At 33.6% G+C, this 20162-nt stretch overlaps 1 protein-coding gene across 4 annotated transcripts in view; it reads right to left on the bottom strand.

Annotated features, from left to right (window-relative positions):
* Positions 1 to 1873: 1873 nt before the first annotated feature.
* The window catches only part of ITGAV (integrin subunit alpha V), an 82687-nt gene continuing 64398 nt past the window's right edge, over positions 1874 to 20162 (bottom strand). For 2 of the 4 annotated variants that reach the window (XM_065881193.1, XM_065881191.1), the window contains 13 exons: positions 17833 to 17970; positions 14228 to 14295; positions 13473 to 13620; positions 12853 to 12945; positions 10902 to 10981; positions 10443 to 10523; positions 9826 to 9931; positions 9022 to 9180; positions 7940 to 8053; positions 4037 to 4150; positions 3828 to 3935; positions 3079 to 3201; positions 2726 to 2821 (listed from right to left, as the gene is read on the bottom strand). In XM_065881193.1, the coding sequence (XP_065737265.1) occupies positions 2726 to 2821; positions 3079 to 3201; positions 3828 to 3935; positions 4037 to 4150; positions 7940 to 8053; positions 9022 to 9180; positions 9826 to 9931; positions 10443 to 10523; positions 10902 to 10981; positions 12853 to 12945; positions 13473 to 13620; positions 14228 to 14295; positions 17833 to 17970 (1428 nt within the window). Of the gene's footprint in view, positions 2822 to 3078; positions 3202 to 3827; positions 3936 to 4036; positions 4151 to 7939; positions 8054 to 9021; positions 9181 to 9825; positions 9932 to 10442; positions 10524 to 10901; positions 10982 to 12852; positions 12946 to 13472; positions 13639 to 14227; positions 14296 to 17832; positions 17971 to 20162 lie in introns of all 4 variants that reach the window. The other 2 variants (XM_065881192.1, XM_065881189.1) reach the window with 2 other exon arrangements.

Raw genomic sequence — 20162 nt, 5'->3', positions numbered from 1 at the left:
ACAGTCTCTAATACTTGAATTTTCTCTTTATATAGAGTATCAATGAGAATTGACTATGACTAAGTAGTTTCATAACAGGTAGAATTGTGGCACTAATATTTTGATTAATTGTTTTACAATTCAGTATTAAGAACTTAATCAGAATTACAATAATCACCAATTACAAGAAAAAGGTAAAGGGAAGAAAAGGAAAGCGCCTCCCTCACACAAATGTTTCTCAAAATATCAAGTCTGAAATAAATGCCTATTTAAGAAATCAACAACAGCATCAATATTTCTTACCAATACCAAATGTTTTAAACATTCTCAGCCCCAACCATGTTTATTTTCTTAAACTGAATCAGATTATAAGAATTTTACACTCAAAATGGCTTTTAATTCTCAATAAATCACAAAAACAGCAGTGATTATTTTTTGACAGTTTATCCAAAACATTCACATGCTACTTTAGGGTAAAAAGAAACTCAACATTTCCCAAATATTTTCCTCAAGGACTAGGTTTTTAAATTATACTCCTACCATATTTTTGTACAGATATAAATCTTCATTTTTCTTAAAGAAAATACTATTGCTTTAAACTACATTCCATAAGAGCAATTTAAAGCATCATGTTAATTTCCATGACAACACCCTTCAATCTCCTCCAGTCTCATGCTCTCCCAACTGAGCTATTTTGGCTCCTCCTTCAATCTCTGGTAGAAGATTATACCTTGAGATAAGAGGCCATAAAAGCAATAGACTGTGCAAAATCAAACAGTAACATTTTTTTAAAAGAGTGACTTTCTATCCAAAAGATAGTTTCAGAAATGACTGCTATTAGGTGGGAAAACAGGTAAGGTGAACATTGTTCTAGACCAATTCAGTGACTGTCTGGTGGCAGGCCCTAGGATAAAAATATTTTTTTCTTAAAAACTTTAAATTTATTGGTAATAAAAATACTTACTGCATATGACTAAGATCTTTTGAGGTACTAATAAAATCTATATTACAACACCTATTAATTTTGAAAATCACTAAAGCTAAATATAGGGTCTTGTCAACGTTCTAACTTGTATAACTCACCTACATATGCCTCTGTTTTATGAATATATTCTAGCGTAGGCACTTGTTAGGGAGTTATAACACAAGACATGGCAAGATAAATTTCAATTATTTTTAAAACATAGAAAAATATTCAGTTATTTAAGTGAAATATTTATCATTGCCTAATGAAGACAGTAGTTAAAAAGCTATCAAACTCTCAATTTCTAATGCACAACATGATGTAATTGCACAAAAATAGATATAGCTAATAGTTATCCCCAGGCCTGGAGGAACTGTGAATAATTCACATATTCCTCTAGAAGATTCATCACCCTACGGACTTATAAAACTACAACTTGCCACCTGTGCAGCTTTTATTTAAAAATCCTAGAAAAGTAATTTATATTAATAAACCTAAAAAAGTTTAAAAAGGTTTCCAATAACTTGAATTGCTTATAAAATAACCTCTAAGAAGTCATTTTGATAGCTGAGACTGGTTTTACATGTTACACCTGGCTTCAACTGAGGTAATATCCATCTGAGCAGTACTACACTATTGCTAGAAGTAAACCAGCGAGCTACTTTAAGAATTTCAATTCCAAGCATTTCTTGCAGGGTTGGGAGGTTGAGTGCAGGTTCCTCTAAGTTGTAAAGATTCCTCATTGATCCTGACACATTCTCAGTAACAGTTTTGGAAACGTAAGGAAAAATACACATATAGGAGGAAAATAAATTAATCCCAACTAAAAACTCTTGCTTTAATCTAAGAACAAACTATTAATAAGCAACTCTGTCAAAGAACTACAAACATAGTCTTTTAATTTAAATGCTCCTTTTTCTTTTTTTTGTATTGTATTGTATATAGCCAGACTAAGGCAATGGAATAAATGTACTTTGGAAATGATTTCCAATTCCATATGGCTTCAAGCATCGTGATGTTTAGCAGGAATTAAATGACTACACAGAAGAGGCATTTGTGATTATAAAACTAATTTTTAGTATAAGTTGACTTAAAGGATTTGAAATAGAACTTAAACTTATACAAAATAAAATGTAATCAAGTGGACTGTGGATAAAAATATAAATAAAAATTTAATAGCATGTATTCAATTCTCAGATTAAAACAAAAAACTGTACCTTTGCTATTACAGGAAAGAGTTTTGATGGGATCATGCATTTTTCTTTTTTTAAAGTTCTACCATATAGGTAATATTAAAATCCAAGTTTATGCGGTTATAAAGTTAGCTTGAAAACTCAACTGTAGTGTAATGTGTATTAACGGTAAGTATCTCTACAAAACATGTGGATCCTAAGGTCCAAATTTGGATTGCTTTAAAACAACAAAAACAACAACAAACAAAATCCAACATACAAAATCAGAAACAATAATTGTAGGAGGTACTATTTTAGATAAAGTGGTAACTCAGGCACTACCTGTCTTATGTACATTGAAGATCTATCCTTGAAATGTTATTATTTAAATACCTAAAAATACAAGTCAGTGGATGTATATTAAATGTATGTCTGAACTTAATTATAATGAAAAGGTTGACAAATATTGCTCTCACTTTGTGGTTAATACCAATGGGTACCATCAGCAGTACAGTCTTGGAACTTTATTCCTCATGAAGGAAATTTTAAAATCTATATTGAAGTTGGTACTTCTAATGGGACAGGATGTAGCACAACTTAAAAATCACAGTTAAGTTTCTGAGTTTCCTTCACCATTTTCATGAGGTTGAAGCTGTTCCCTTTCTTGTTCTTCTTGAGGTGGCCGGACACGTTTAAAGAAGCCCATCTGCCAGTTGAAAAAAAAAAAACTCACATTACTGCCACATCAATGAAGAATACTGAAAGTATTCTGAGTGACCATATTATGACCAAGAAAATTTAAATGGCACTTAGTTGAATTTTTCTTCCTTCAAATGATAAGGACTGCTCATCATGCGTCATTATTAAAGGTCCCTTTCTTCTTTCCCTCCCTTCTTTTGCTCCCTTCCTTCTCCTTTTCTTCTGCTTCCCCTCCCTCCCTCTCTTCCTAAGTCCATCACTTACCCTGTACATTACAAATACCAAAACAGCCAGTAGCAACAATCCTGCTAGAACTGCTAAAATGATCACCCACACAGGGACAGGCATGGGTGCTGGCTGAATGCCCCAGGTGACATTAGTGGTAACCTGTTGGGGGAAAAAGTTCTTGAGTTTTGAAAATAGTTCACTGAATCATTCAACAAATGTCTGAATGTCTACTATATTTTATGTCAATGTTACTCACATTATTTTCTTTTCTAGTACATGATAATTTATGATTACACATTTGGTATCAATAGCACACACACACACACACACACACACACACACACACACACGAAACTCTCAACAGGTTAACCTCTGACTGACTCTGAAATGATTTTTAAATAATCCAACCCAGTTTACGATGTGTTGGTCCCATTTTAATTCTCAAATTAAAGATTTATAAAATGCCCTCACTTAACTGCAGTTAATTTCCAACTTTCTAACTCTGTGGGGAGAAATTCCCAAAATTTTCCCTCATGAAATTTAGTGATGCTAAGTATCTTACATAGGACAAGATGCTAAAGTAAAAGGTCTACCTTTAATAATTCTGGGATGCGGGGGAGGAAAATAGTAATGTTAAACTAGTTTATACTAGGTTATAATCCATTCAAATAACTCGTTACTTTAAATTATCAAAATAATTAACTGCCATTATTTAAAATAAAATAAAAATATCTATGGTATTGAACTGAGTGCATTTATTCCATTTCCCCAAATCAATGACTTACCAATGTGGAGTTGAAGATGTCCTCAATTAGAAGGTTCTTATACGGAAACTCTATAACATTAAATGAAGCAGACGACTTCAGAGAATATGAATGATTCTGGTTTTCCTTCTATATGGGAATAACAATAAAATGATTTTCTATATGTCAGGCCTTTTTTATTTCTTCGAAAAAATGGATAAGTTCGCTGAATGCTGCATCTGCCCACTTACATTCATAAAGGTCTCAGTCCACAGCAGAGACTTTACATACAGGATTGCACTCTTTCCTCTGTCTAGTCGCCCCACCTGGCAGACAATCTTCAAGCATTCAGCAATTCCACAACCCTGCCAAAAAATTACTTACTTAAAAGAAAAGATCATTCTATCATCTCTTCAACATATGAAAAGTAGACAATTGACTTGTTTTATGTGAAGGCTAAAGAGATGATCTAGATTCTTTTGCCTTAATAGCAGTAACGTTTAAAATGAGTAGGCTAACAGTTGAATCTATGAATGCTTCTTGTTATGAAGGGGTTGGTTTTAATGTGATTTGTTATGGAAGGATAAGTGCTATAATATTAAAATATTTATTGTTATAGCTAGAACTCAACATTCTTTAGGCAAACCCAGAGCATGGTGATTTTAGTAAGACATGAGAATCAGATCACAATAGGCCTGCGGAAAAGAAAAAGAAACAGTGAATCTTTAATAGCTATTCCACATCAGACCTGTAGAAATCAAGCGGCATGAGTGTTTTTATCAGTAACCTGAAGGCAGACAGTCAAAAGAATAAATATTCACCACCTTCTACGTGCTGGTCAAACTGCATTAGACATGTCATATGCATATACCTCACAACAGTGTTATCCAGTAAGTGACACCTCCAGCTGATGAATAGGAATAGAAGTGAACTCCCTTGACCTGGTAAAGGGCATCTATGAAAAGCCCACAGCTAACATCATACTTACTGGTGAAAGAATGGATGCTTTTCCCCTAAGATCAGGAACTGGACAACAGTGCCCACTCATGACACTTCTATTCTACATTGTTCAGAAGGTTCTAGCCAGTGCAATTAAGCAAGAAAAAAATTAAATAAACGGTATCCAGATTGGAAAGAAAGAAGCAAAGCTATCTCTATTCAAAGATGACAGAATCTTACTTACAGAAAACTTTAAAGAATCCACAATAAAACTATTAAAGCTAATAAACAAGTACAGAAATGGTAAAGAATACAAAATCAGTATACAAATATGAATTGTTTTCTATACATTAGCAATGAAAAATATGAAAATGAAATTTAAAAAAAATTCTATTTTAAATAGCATTTAACAAGAATAAAATACGTAACTAAGGAAGTGCACAACTTGTGCACTGAAAACTACAAAATGTTTTTGAAAGAAACTAAAGAAGACCTAATAAACAGAAGACAGCTCATGTTCAAGGACTGAAAGACTTAATATTAAGATGGCAATATTACCAAAATGATAGACAGATCCAATAAAATTGCTATCAAAATTCCAACTACCATTTTTGTAGAAATGGACAAGCTAATCCTAAAATTCATATGGAATTGCCAGGAACCCCAACTAGCCAAAACAATTTTGAAAAAGATGAAAACACTGCAGGGCTCACACTCCCCAATTTCAAAACTTACTGCAGAAGGACAACAATCAAAAAAATTAGGATGCATGTATAGATCAATGGAATAGAATTGAGAGTCCAGAAACAAACTCATACATTCACAGTCAACTCATTTTCAACAAGGGAGCCAAGACCATTTAAAGGGAAGAGACAGGTCTTTCCAACAAATGATGCAGGGAGAACTAGAAAACCACATGCAAAAGAATGAATCTGGGCCTCTACTTCACACCATATACAAAACTTAACTCTATATGGATCAGAGATATAAAAGTAAGAGCTAAAAGTATAAAACTTAGAAAACCAGGGACTTCCCTGGTGGTCCAGTAGTTAAGACTCCATGCTGCCAACACAGGGGGCCTGGGGTTTGATCTCCGGTCAGGGAACTAGAGCCCGCATGCCATAACTAAAGATCCTGCATGCCACAACTAAAGATCCCACATGGCACAACTAAAAGATCCTGCATGCAGCAATGAAGATCCCGCACGCGGCAACGAAGATCTCGCGTGCACAACTAAGACCCGGTCTAGCCAAATAAATAAATAAATATTAAAACAACAACAACAACAACTTAGAAAAACAGAAAACTTGTGTGTAAATCTCCAGCACTTGGGTTAGGCAATGGTTTTTAAAATATGACAGTAAAAATATAAGCAACACAAGAAGAGACAGACTTGAGAAAAGAAATTTGGACTTCTTTAAATTTAAAACCTTTTTTCCATCAACAAATACTATCAAGAAAGTAAAAAAGACAACTTACAGAATGAAAGAAAATATGTGCAGTAACAGCTCTGATAAGGGTAGTATCCAGAATATATAAAGAACTCCTCATGACTCAACAACAAAAGGCAAACGACCCAATTTAAATATGGGCAAAAGGTTTGAATAGAGATTTTTCGAAATAAGATATACAAATGAAAAGATGCTCAGCATCATTAGTCATTAGGGAAATCCAAATAAAACTACAATGAGATGCTACTTCACTCCGATGAGGATGACTACAAAAAAAACCCCAGGCTTTGCAGTCTCTGGTTTTCTCTCTGAGTTAGACAGGAAGACACTGGAGTGACATGACCTGACCTACTTTTAAAAGGATCATTATGGCTTCTATGTGGCAAATAGACTGTCGTGGTGACAGGGGCAGAAATATGGAGTCCAACTGGAGGTTTGGCAATAGTTCAAGTGAGAGAGGAAGATGGTCTAGGTTAGGTCGTGGCAGTGGTAGATACGGCAAGAAGGGGCCACATTCTGGCTGTTTTGAAAGTAGATAATGATAGAATTTGCTGATATGTAGGATTATGAAGTTTGAGAGAAAGAGGAGAGTCAAGCCCCATGCCAAAGTTTGGGACAGAGAACAGAGTTGATATTTACTAAAATGAGGAACACCATAGAAAGATCAGAGTTGAGACAACTCAAGGATATGTTCTTAGAATTAAGTTTAAGATTCCTATTAAATATTTAAGAGGAGTTCCAGAGGATAATGGAGTCTGGAGTTCAATGCAGAGGATCGGGTTGGAAATATTAATCAAAGTCATCTACATAGAAATGGTACTTACCAGCCATACGAATGATTAAGATCATCTCATATGGCACTGTCAGATAGAACCTTCTACAATGACAGAAATCATCAGTGTGGAGATACCTGTGCTTCCCAAAGTGGTAGCCACTAGCCACATGTGGCTACTGAACACTTGAAATGTAGCTGGTGTCTACAACACTGGACTGCACAGATCTAATGAATGACTGTAGGTGGAGCAGACAAGAACTCTGAGACCTGAGCCCTGGAATATTCTCTAGAGCTTAAAGGTCTGGAAATGGAGATTGAGACAAAGTAGCCAGTTGTGGTAGGTGGACAACCAAGAGAATAGTGCCCAAGAAGTGAGAGAGGAGTGTTTCACAAAAGAGTAAGTGATTAATTGTGCCAAAAAGTCACTTTGCAGTTGAACTGAATGAGAACTAAGAAGAACCATGGAATCTGGAGATGTGAAAGTAACTGGTGATCACTAATGAACATAAACACTATACCAGGTTCTCTGTTAGTTGATGGTTTGCAGATCTGTTAAATTTTAAAAACTTAAGTGACAAACCTCTTTATAACATTATAGTCATTAGATTGGCTGACTCAACAAAAGTTGATCATAATGCTAATTATTCTTATATTTCTGTTGAGCCCTTCTGTTTTTTTCTGCAATATTGAACATAAGTTTCAAAGATTAGGGTGAGACTGAGAAAGAGGTCAGTTAAAGGAGGGCAGTCAGAGAAATAAGTTAGAACATAAAATATTTTTATTAGTAATCTACACAAAGACAGATCATTTGAAGAAAATGTGGCATTAATTCAATTAGGAACAAGGAAAGTAAGAGAAGTGAATGGTATAAAAATATACGGAGTTCTTTCCAGCACAGCTGTTGTTACTTTTGAAATGCTCTTTGGCATCAGTTCTATAATCACATATTTTAAAATATTTGAAGTGCTTGTTGTTGAAATGCCACTTACCAAAGTGTGCACATCTCCTTCACTGAGGGTGAGATCCCGCTTAGTGATGAGATGGTTCCGGTCACCTTGCCCACCAATTGTGTCATTCTTTTCAGTTGTTTGCGAATTTGAGATCTAGGATTACATAAATAAACTGGTGGTAAATAACAATGGAAAATATTTTGCACTGACATTTTGGCATAAACTGTTATACATGATTAAAATATAGTGACTAAAAATGTGGCATGACAGAAAATTCACCACTTAATATATGGCTAAAACTAAGCAAAGGAAATAAAGATTAGAGTCCTTAATATGCGGGAAAAAAATTACCTCTACCTAGCCATCATTTTCTCCCCTTGCATAGCTAGAGGGGAAACTGATAAAATACTTAGAAACAGCTTGAAATTTCACAGTGTACATCTGTGATGTATGTCAATCATGAGTATACATTTTTTGCTTTGTTTTCTTAACTTTCCTTACTCTGACCTGTGAATAGCTTCTTATCCAAACATATGTGCTAGGATGGAGAAGACTATATCCAAATAGAATTCCATAAAATGACATTTTTCTAGGTCAAGTCAAAAGAGCCAAGAGTAAAATGTTATATCTTATCCCAAAGACAAAAATTTCAACATCCAAACACCCTTGACACATATTACATGTGGATAAACCACTCTGCGATAAAACCAAAGTCAAATTGGGTCACTTAAGAATAACTCCGGATGGGAATTCCCTGGCAGTCCAGTGGTTAGGACTCCGCGCTTTCACTGCTGAGAGCGTGGGTTCAATCCCTGGTCAGGAAACTAAGAACCCTCAAGCAAGCTGCGAGACACGGCCAAAAAAAAAAAAACAAAGAGTATCTCCGGAGGCTCACTAAACACTACATAAATAAATGGTTTACTAGGACTTCACAAAATTCATCCTTACTCATTACACAAATAAACAATTTAATTCATAGTATACTGGTTATGAGCTAAAACATTTTCGCAGAATAGATTTATTATTAAAACAATTGTTTATTTCATGCATTTCTTTTATAGATTTAGAAAGAAAAGCAATAAAATATCATCATTATAAATAGCTGCTATTAAGTACATTACCTTAATTCTCAAAGGGTTGATCTCCGTATCTGAAGTGCAGTTCATTGGCCCATCAATATCATATTGAAGGATGTACAACAAAGTGTTATTGTTATATTTGTAAGGCCACTGAAGATTTAGCATTGCCTTGCTGAATGAACTCGGACCGTTATTTCTCAGCTAATGAGGAGAAGGAAATGTAAATACTTAGGGCAAAAATCTATTCTATAATCCTTCCCCTACAGCAACTTTAGGAATCATTAAGCAACAGGATTTGAATAACAGTTTGAATAACAGTTTCCATAGTTACTCTAATATTACAACATGATCATTATTATGCAAAAGGATCAAACTCAACATCTGCCTCTGCGTACGGCAGTATAAATCAGGATGAATGTATAAACAAAAGAGGAAAACTTGAAAAAGTTAATGATAAGTGGCATAGAAAATTTTCTTCCTACAGAACCAAAATTTTACTCAGTGACCTATTCTTTTTACTCAAGTAGAACTAACTGGTTTTATTTTATTATTAAAATAATAATAATAAAATATTACTTTTAAGTTAATTTTTATTATTTTTTTTTTTACTAATTGTTGTTTTAAACAACAATTTGTAAAAACAGCTTTCTTTTACTACTGGAAGCTACTTGTCTAATAAAAATGAACTTAAGAATAGGGAAAAAATTCAAAGAAATCTCTGGTACATACTTAAACTATGCAGAGTTTATGCAAAAGTTAAATAGACTTGTTTTTTAAAAAGAGCCTATCTATTCCTCTCTTTGTTGGCTGTCTACCAGGTATCAGTTAAATCCAACAGCTGCAAACCTCGTAGATGTGCTGAACAACTGGCCCAACGTCTTCTTCAGTCTCAGGGTTCTCCTTGTGCTCCCAATTTGGAATCGGAAGAAAGATATGATCAGGACTTGAGACTCTAAACAATGACCAAAGAAAACCTACCATGAATATCAAAATGATATGGTCAGTTCATTTTCAAAAGTACCTAGTGTCCAAATGAATATAATCAGAATTAATTAAAAAAAAAAACACCATACATTTAACAGACAAAACAAAAACAGAAACTATACTTGTATATGTACATGCACAGATGGACATACAAACTACTCTTTATTGAATCTAATGTAACAGGTGAATTGATAACAGGTGAACTTTTGCATAAAAGTTCAATAAATTTATTTTGTGCCACTTTTGCCATGTCTGGTTTATTTCCAAAGGATTATCAAATAAATATTTGGGGCTTTGGAATACACCCAGGACCTTCTTCTTTCTACAGAAGCTACAGCTCTAGTAAAATGACACCGAAACATGGAGTGTCTACTATCCAAAAGAAGCTAGGGGCCCTAGGACTTACTTTTAAGAAGTAACTACTTTTAAAGTAGTTTAAATCATGAGAATGAGATACTCAACTGGGTAATCATACTGACCCTCTTATCTCAACAGCAGCTAAAACAGCAAGGTCAACTTTGTAAGATACAACCGGGCTTACTTTGTCAAAAAGATTGGAGCTGAAAAAGAAAAAAATATATTTAGGACAGACTTGAGCATAATCGTCATCAATAGCATACAGAGGCAAATGCAGTGAAACTAAAAGTAAACAAATTAAAAGCAGTAAAGAAATGACAAACTACAAATCAAAATAATTACTTTCATTACCATTTAATTCCAAGAAGATAATTTTTAGTTAACTTTTAGTTTTGTTTTACAAACTCAAAAGCAACATAAATTATTCTTATGATGTAAATATTGATTTTAAAATGCTATAATTAAGTACTAAAATTTTAGTCTATCCTATTCCAGAATATTTAAGTATACTGCATAATATATTTATAACAAATAATATTTCCTCCATAGTTATTATAAACGGAAAAAAGTTGTTTTCATACCTTTGGATTTGTAAGTCAAATTTCACAGAAGTATCCATCTCTGATTGCTGGTGCACACTGAAACGAAGGCCAGCTAGGAGCTGAAGGAGGCGGGAAAGATGGCAATGTTAGTTAGAACAGTGTCAAATTAGTGAAATTCCAAATCCACCGTCCAAAGAAAAAAGAATAGGGTTTGAACTTACAATAAAACTGAAAGTACTCTAGCAAAGGTAATTAAGTCTGATCTTCTATCAAATCTCTATTATTTCAGATACTTGGGCCAATCCATAATGGAGCCTGTTTAACAATGATTAACCATAATTATATCTCCTTATAATATTAACTAATTATCTCCTTATTATATTAACTAATATTAACTTTCTGAAAAATGCAAGAGGAATTGCTTGTTGACCCAATGACAGCATAGTAGTTATGCACAATAATTTGGTGACAGGAAGCTAACACATGAACTTGTGTTAATGGAGCAGGAAGGAAGAAACAGATGGCTTACAAGAGTGAGAGAACTTGGCTTAAAAGGACAGATGTAGGGCCAGAAGCAGAATTTCTCCACGTCACCCACAACTCCACCAATAACAAACATCTTAACTTCTGCAGGAGGAAAATTGTTATTTTAAAGAAAAAACTGAGCTACAAGGTAAGGGAAAGCAGCCTTCTTGCGGGGGGGTCACATAAATGACATCTAAAAATGGCGCTTCTAGGGGACCTTGTGAAACTGCCTCCCACTTTACAAAGCTTGGAACCAGCCACAAGAATCAACCTGGAATTATCTATAGTGAGTGAGCAGTGAGTGAGAAAGATAGAACGAGAATATAAGAAAATAAAAAGCATGCTCACTTGTTAATGAAACATTGTAGTTAAACACTGTGTTAAATACATGTGAAAAAATGCAACTCTGGGTACTTTGTTCAAGCCCTTTTTCCCTAAGAGACCTTATATCTAGAAATAATAATGACTTTTAATGGAAAATATATTTAAAGAAATATGAAATATTTATTTTTATTGAAATATATTTGACATATAACACTGTAAATTTAAGGTTGATTTGATACATTTATACACTGTTATATGATTGCCACTGTGGCAATAATTGCACCTCTGTCACATTACATAATTATCATTTCCTTTTTCTGGTTGGAATTATTAAGACCTAGTCTCTTGCAAGTTTGATGATTGATTAAAATACGTTACTGTTGTCTATAATCACCATGCTGCACATCAGAGCTTTAGACTTACTCGCAAGTCTGTACCCTTAAACAACATCCAATAGGAGAGATGTTGTTTATATGGGTAGATATGGAATATTCAGCCCCATAATATCACAGATCTTCAAATTACCAATATCTATGTGCTTATTAAATTAAATTCTATTGAAAAGGTAACATGAAATATACTGCTGGTTTTTTTTTTTTCATTGATAATAGGAATTCTACAAGGTATATTTTTGTTTCCTTTTTAGAGGATTTGGGAAGCAACTCACTGAGTGCTTCTTCTCAAGCTCCTGGGCTCCCTTCTCCACCCCCTGAAGGGGAGCCTGATCCAACCACTGTGCTCTTTGATCCTACTGGGATGACCATATAGGTTTCAAGTTAATGAGCTCATTCTAACTCACTTAAGAATGACAGTCTTGGTATTTGTCAGAGTAGTTTTGAGGATGCATTGAAGTGTTAGTTTAAAATATCAAAGTTACAATCTCAGTCCTTAGTTTCAACCATGTTCTCATCCATTTACCGAATTGAAGGTGAAGAGCAGCTTACTGAATACAGGTAATAACACAACCCATTACTTTAGTATCTTAATCAAAACTAAACTCTGATAGTCATTACATTCTAAATCAAAGCCAGTTTACACACTATTTTGAAGTGCTTATAAAAAAATTACTATGGACAACCCACAGAAAAATATGCTATTCTCTATAAAAGAAAAAACAATCCATTTAATTAAAATGCCTTACTTGAGTTCCAGCCTTCATTGGGTTTCCAAGGTCACATACCACCTGGCGGGTTTGGTTTTCTGTCTTAAAGGCACAGGAAAGTCTTGCTAAAGCCTTTGATAGACAAAGAAAAAGGATTGAAAGGAAAATAAATTAATGACCAAAAAAATGCAGAAGCCATAATAAAACTTTAAAGTTCCTAGACAATATCATGCAGTTGGATGATTAGGTTTCTGGCTTTACAAAGCAAATGCATCTACTTGAGCAATGAGGGGTACAGGGGAAAGCAGAATTGTGTACAAGTACCACATATAAAGTCAGAGTGTTTCTGAACGATCCCTAGAGGACATAGATCCATAACCATATTACCTCTGAAAAATTATTTGATGGCCAGGCTTAGACACTTTATCCATCTGACCCTGTTTCAGGCACTTAGCTAGCAGTTTTGTAAATGTCCTATCAATGCATTATGCAAAGTTATTAGGCTGGAAAGGAATTATGTAAGATAGGCACTCTATTGTCTAGCAATTTAGCCTTAGGTAGAAAGGCTAAGCTTGTACTACACTAAACAGGGGAGCAGCTCATTAATGTTAATGTGAACTACGAGTGCATTTCAATTTTTAAAGGGGCAGCTTGCTTACTTCACTGTTGCGGACCACCCCGATGAAATCGGCCTGCGGTGGGATGGAAACGATGAGCTCAGCTTCATAGGCACCTTCCCCCTGATTCTGAGCCTTAACAATCAAGGTCAGAGGGTTGTCGTCCCCAATATAGATCTTCTTTTGATCACTACGAGTTAATACAAATCTAGACAATGAGAAAAGACTGCACGGCGAGAGCATGACTATTCAAAGCACTGACATGTTCAACAGTGTCTCGAGATTTTTTAAGACTACTCTACAGCTCAACAGAAAACTGGAAATAGCACACTGGGTGCAAATCCAGTGCTTCTCCCAGTAAAAGAACACTGATGCCTTTAGCATATCACTATCACTCATATGTATTACGGAAGTAATTTTATCTCTCTTTGTACTTATTAATCCCCTGATTTTTTTTCTAAAGGCTGAATTAATCATTTGTCTTGATACTCACAGTATTCGCTATAATTTGTACATCATATAAAATGGTAATGAGTCCTTTAGTTAAGAGTATCTTTAAGAGGATATAAAGTTACTTTGTGACACTACTCCATGCTGAATAGGAAGAGATCTGCTAACCTAGGTAGCCAGTGAAAACATAGCACCTATTTTTTTAAAGCTCAATATTTATAGCTTTACTGAAAACCATGAATTATCCTCCAACATAACTAATTCTCATTACTATTACTTTAATAGAAAAATGTGTTCTTTCATTTAAATTTCTTATTATACAGTCTATAATTTGGAGCAAAACTTACCTATCTACAGAAACTTCCAGTTTGGGTTTACAGACATTGTCTTCACCACAGTCAAGCAGAATATGAGCCTAGAAAAAAATTTTATTTTTCTCTACATGAATAAATACCAGTACAGGTCACATATGCAGTGTATACCAATATATGTGTGGACGTATATGAATATACATTTATGCACACATGTATATATTTATATATACTCTACTTGTATATATACCTGAATTCAAAAGGGATCATGGCTGCCTGTTTTTAAATAGGTCAGTCTTAGCTAGTAAGAATGAAAAGGAAGAAAAAGATTTATAGGGTATAATACAACTAGTTGGAACCTTTTAGTTCTACCTCAAATTAAGCTGTTAAGATTTTGGAATGAAGTATAGAAGAGAAAGTAATATTCAAGAAATGAGGGTTCTACTTTACTCAGCTGCTGCTAGCCAAGTTGTGTGACCTTAGAGGGATCAAGAGGGATCTTAAAGGGAAAAAACAGTGACAGGCTTTCTTAAAAAACAAAACAAAACAAAACAAAAACTGTATGTTTACAAGTCACAAGGGAGGCACAGCTCCCCAGAATAGAATTGTATGGTAGAGATCTTAACTGTCAGTTTAATTGGGATGAAACCCAACAGTACATGTAAACTAATTCAATGACCTAGATGTAAACAGCTGCTATGCACTTCAAGAAGATGGGGGGAAAGGCCAGGACCAGTAGAAGAAACTTGAGGTGACTCCATAAGTGATACCAAATACAATCACTGCTAATTTAGTTCATGAACAAAGAACGGATTTAATGATATGTGATATGGTGTGTATTAAAAGTCCCAGTTAGAATGATGAGTATCTGAAGTTTGGAATGAAAAGTATTATGAAATATTTTTTTCAACATCTTTATTGGAGTATAATTGATTTACAATGGTGTGTTAGTTTCTGCTGTATGACAAAGTGAATCAGCTATACATAAACATATATCCCCATATCTCCTCCCTCTGTGTCTCCCTCCCACCCTCCCTATCCCACCCCTCTAGGTGAACACAAATCACTGAGCTTTTGTGTATATAAGTCAATACAACTCTCTCACTTCCTCCCAGCTTACCCTTTATTATGAAATATTAATAAACTATGGTAAAGGGATATTTACTAACTACCATTCTACATTGAAGAGAGAGGATTAAACTGGCATTGGTGCAGCTATAGCCTTAAAATATGCTGTCAGGAAAGATAGTTTCAGAGATGGAAAAGACAAAGCAATGTCTTCCATTCACAGAGAACTAAATCTCTACGGTTACATACTTAATATCTTGTACAGAGTAAGAACTTAATACATATTTGAATGAATAAATGGAGGGTAGGAAAAACAAAACTCTCTTTCTGCAGGAAGCATGAAATCTCTAACTCCAAAGGATTAGGGTACAGAAAGGGAAACTCAAAAGCTGCCCTGTCTGATATAGTAGCCACTAGTGAGCCACATGTGGCTTTTGAGCACTTGAAATATATCTAACGCCACTGGGGAATTGAGTTTTATATTTCATTTAATATTAATTAATTTAAATTTAAAACTGATACTTGATTCTGCTACTGAAAAACTTTTAGTATGTTTAGAACAACTTGGCTATGTGAATCTACTTTTTCAACTATAAATTATGAGTTCTAAATACAGAAAAAATATTTCTGATGACGCTTTAGCATCTGAATTGAGATGTGTTGTAAGTATATAATACACTCTGGATTTTGAAGACCGTAAAAAACAGAACTTAAAAAATTTCACAGAAAATATGACTATCTGGAAATATGGTCTTAAAGAAGTAATTAAGTTAAAATGACATCATTAGGGCGGGCCCTAATCCAATATGACTGGCGCTTTATAAGGAGATCAGGACATAGACACAGAGGGGAAATGATGTGAAGACACAGGGAGAAGGTGACCACCCACAAGCCAATGGGAGAGGTCTCAGAGGAAACCAACCCTGCAGACACCTTCATCTCAGACTTTAAGCCTCCAGAATTGTGAGAAAATAAATTTCTATTATTTAAGCCACCCATTCTGTAGTATTTTGTTATGGCAGTCCTAGTAAACTAATACAGATATATTATTAAAACTAATGTCACCAGTTTTCTATGTTTTTTTTTAAATGTTACTGACCAGTATATTTAAAATTACAAATGTGGCTAACATTATATTTCTAACAGACAGCAGTACTTCGTAGAGAGAGTACAGTAAAAAAGTTTGTAATATGACCAGTGAAATAAAGGGCCATTTTAGAGAGAAGTAAATAAGAATGATGGGATAGGTAATTAACATCGAAATGAGAGTACATAATAAAGCTAAGAATACAGAAAAAAAGATGCCTAAGAGTAGGTAATGTCGGTGCTGAAACAAATGTAGAACACAAAGGAAACAAAGATTCAAATAATGAAGAAAGTGGGGTGGGGACAGGGAAGAAAACCAAGTATTACTGAAGTTATTATTCCCTCGAAGTGGTTTCAAAAGTTAACCAATTTGATTAGCTGGCTTTAAACTGTATTGGTATTAAAGAGATTGGTGATCTCAGTAAACTAAATAAAAGTAATGTTAACACTAATAAACAGTTTCTAAAAAATTATAAAGAGAAAATAATCATAACTCCTATAACAAAACACATAATGTAAAAGGACAAGCAATGATTAACTTTTCTAAAAAATGTAAAATTGAATGACAGACTCTAAGAGGCTCAGCTGTTCATTATTAAATTATTAATCAACATAATATTGTATATCCCCTAAAAATAAAAAATGTAAGAAATATGAACACAGAACTATGTTTTAAAGTTCTATATTAATAGGTAGTAGAAACTAGCACGTATACTATTCATGTGCAAAATGAAATATAAAATAAATTGTTAAAATATAAAAATTACAAAAGACTAAAAAATTTTAATTTGCCTTATGCTGCTGTCATGTATATATAGTCTTCTCAAATTATGAAAAAAAAATAGTTTATGAGATCTTAACAAATTAGACAAAGAAGTAACAACCTAAATTTAGGGTAAAGCATTCTATGAGAGCAGAAATATTAATCTAAAAATATGAATATGTAATAAGAGGAATTACATATTCCTCTTATTACATATTCATATTTTTAGATTAATAGTAAATACAATAACATTTGAATGTATGGGTTTTACATAGGATTTTCTAAAAATATTTTAATATAGTCTTTATAAAATTTTATTTTGCTGTATTTGGTTTTATGAAAAGAATGATTTATGTACTATATATGCATATATGTGTGTACATATACTATTTTTTACAATTAAAATATAAATCAAAGGTAATATAAATAAACTTGTTTAGCAAAATATAAAATACTATGTAAGTAAATTGGCATTTTGTTGTTTTCCTTGAATTATTTTACTGTTTTATGTGTATGAAACGCGACCCTGTCTTCCTCTGCATACCTCTAAGTTCTGAGTGGCTTTAAATGTCTTTGACCTGAAAATCCAGATTCCTTCTCCTGACTTCTCTGACTAAAACCCAACATTATAAAATCAATCCCTTATGCTACTTAACAATATGAACTATAAGACTTTAAAAAGACAAAAGTATAAAATTAATGATAAATTAATAAAGTACAGTACCTGTCGACTAACATTGGCAGGAGTGAATTGGTTAAGAATAGGCTGCAAGCCTGTCGCATCAGCAGCTGTTCTATAATCCAACCGATACTCCATAAAAATAGTAATTGGAGTGAGTTTGTCTCTAAATTCAGATTCATCCTAAAAATGGAAAAGCTCTGAATTAATGATGACATCAACCTATGACATCAAGCTATCTGGAGAAATCCATAAGTACACAACACAAAGCCAGCTGTATTCACCCCTTGATCAAATTCTACAAAAACTCTTTGAAAAACTACACTTACATAAGAATAGAATATCCAAAAAGAAGATTATCATTATCCAGTGAGAACACTTAATCAACTTTGTTTTATAATGTAATACTTGATTCACACAAAAATATATGAGGTATGTTAATAAAACGAGCACTCAAATACACACCCAATATAAATAATAACTAGGACATAACCTATATTGCTAAAGCTACCCACATGCTCTTTTCTCTTTTCATCCCTTTGTCTTCCTTCCAGAGGTAACCATTCCCTTGTTTGCTTTCAGCAGTTTTACTCTAGTGTGTGTGTCCTTGAACAATATGTTCTTCAGATTGCTTTTCCTGTTTATTTTAAAATGAGACCATACGTATTCTTCTGTCATTTGCTCTCTGTTCAACACTTTTTAAGATTCATTCATGCTGTTACGTGTAGCGAGGTTAATTTTTACTGTTGAGTAATACTTATCATATAATAATTTATTTACAATTTATTTATCAATTCTTCTGTCAAAGGTTACTTGGACTGCTTTGGGTTTTTGGTTTGTTTTTGCTATTACAAAAAAAAATCTTGTAATGTATTGTTCTACATAGTGGCAAGGAGATTTGTCAGCTCTGTAAGATACAATATTATTTTCCAAATTCTTCATATTGGCAACTTACACTGCCACGAGCAATGTGTAAGAATTCTGATTAACTCACATCTTGACCAAGCAATAGGTACTGGCAGACTTTGAGTGTAAAATGGTATTTCTTCATAATTGTAACGAGGTATTTGTCTCGTTTGCTCACATCATGAAGTTATTTAATTTCATCAAAAACCTTTCCCTGCACTTAAGTAAGATGGCCATGTTTTCAGTCTATTCATGTGTAAAGTTACATTTCTATACTTTCAATGTTAACCCAACCTAGGATACATCCAAGTTGGTCTGTTTTTTAATCTTTTTTTATAAACTTCTAGGATTTAGTTTGCTTATATTTGGTTAGTAATTTTACATCTATGTCTTTGTATAACACTGTCATGAATTCTCCTTGCTTACACTAACCTCGGTCAGTCTGGGTATCAGTTACACTACCTTCACAGAATAAGCTGGAAATATATTTTATTTTTCTATTCTAAGAGTTTAACATTGGAATGTCTCATTCTTGACAGTTTGTTAGATATTGCCTATAAAACCATCTAGGTCTTGTGATTCCTTTGTGTAAAGATTTTTAACTGCCAGTTCAATTTTTTTTAATGGCTTATATGGTTAAATGAATTGTTCGGGTTCTTCAAATGACAGCTGTGTTGTGTTTTTCTAAGAATGTCTGCTTCCTCTCAGCTTTTCTATGTCTTAGCAGAAGGTTATTCATAATATTTTATTAATTCCTCCATTATCTATAGGTACATCCTTTCTCAATTCCTATTTTTGTAGAGGCTTTTGGGGGTTTGTTTTTCCTTCATCTTTTTCTCAATCTTTCATTTAAATTAAATATCATTTAAAGCTATACATTTACCTTTACATTCTGCTTCTGGGATATCCTACACGTTTTGATATGTAGTATTTTCATTATAATTTCCTTCTAAGTAAATTCCTAATATGATCTCTTTTTTGATCCATAAGTTACTTAAAAATCACAATTCCTAATTCCCAATTTATCTTTGCTATTGATTTCTAAAAATTGCACTGTAATCAAATAGCATATTTTCCATGATTCCAATTGTTTCATATTTGTTCAGACTTCCTTTATATGTATATATGGGGAAATTTTATATTCTCTAATTGTTGGATGTCAAGTTCTATATAGGTATATAGGTCTACTATATTATATTATGTTGAGTCTTCTAAATCTTTACTGATGTTTTTGTCTTTTTTTTTGGCCATACCGTGGGGCATGCAGGATCTTAGTTCCCCAACCAGGGATCGAACCTGCGCCCCATGAAGTGGAAGCATGAAATGTTAACCACTGGACCACCAGAGAAGTCCTGATGTCTTTATCTTTTTAAAAAATGTCATCCTTTATTTCATTAAACATTTTATACACACTTATATTTTGTAACTGATAATTCTAACATCTCAAGCTTTTGCGGGACTAAGATTCA

The sequence above is a fragment of the Phocoena phocoena genome, chromosome 7 (genome assembly GCF_963924675.1).
Source record: "Phocoena phocoena chromosome 7, mPhoPho1.1, whole genome shotgun sequence".
Classification (NCBI taxonomy): Eukaryota; Metazoa; Chordata; class Mammalia; order Artiodactyla; family Phocoenidae; genus Phocoena; species Phocoena phocoena.
Note: the sequence above shows the minus strand (reverse complement) of the source record. Positions and strands in the feature narration are given on the sequence as shown.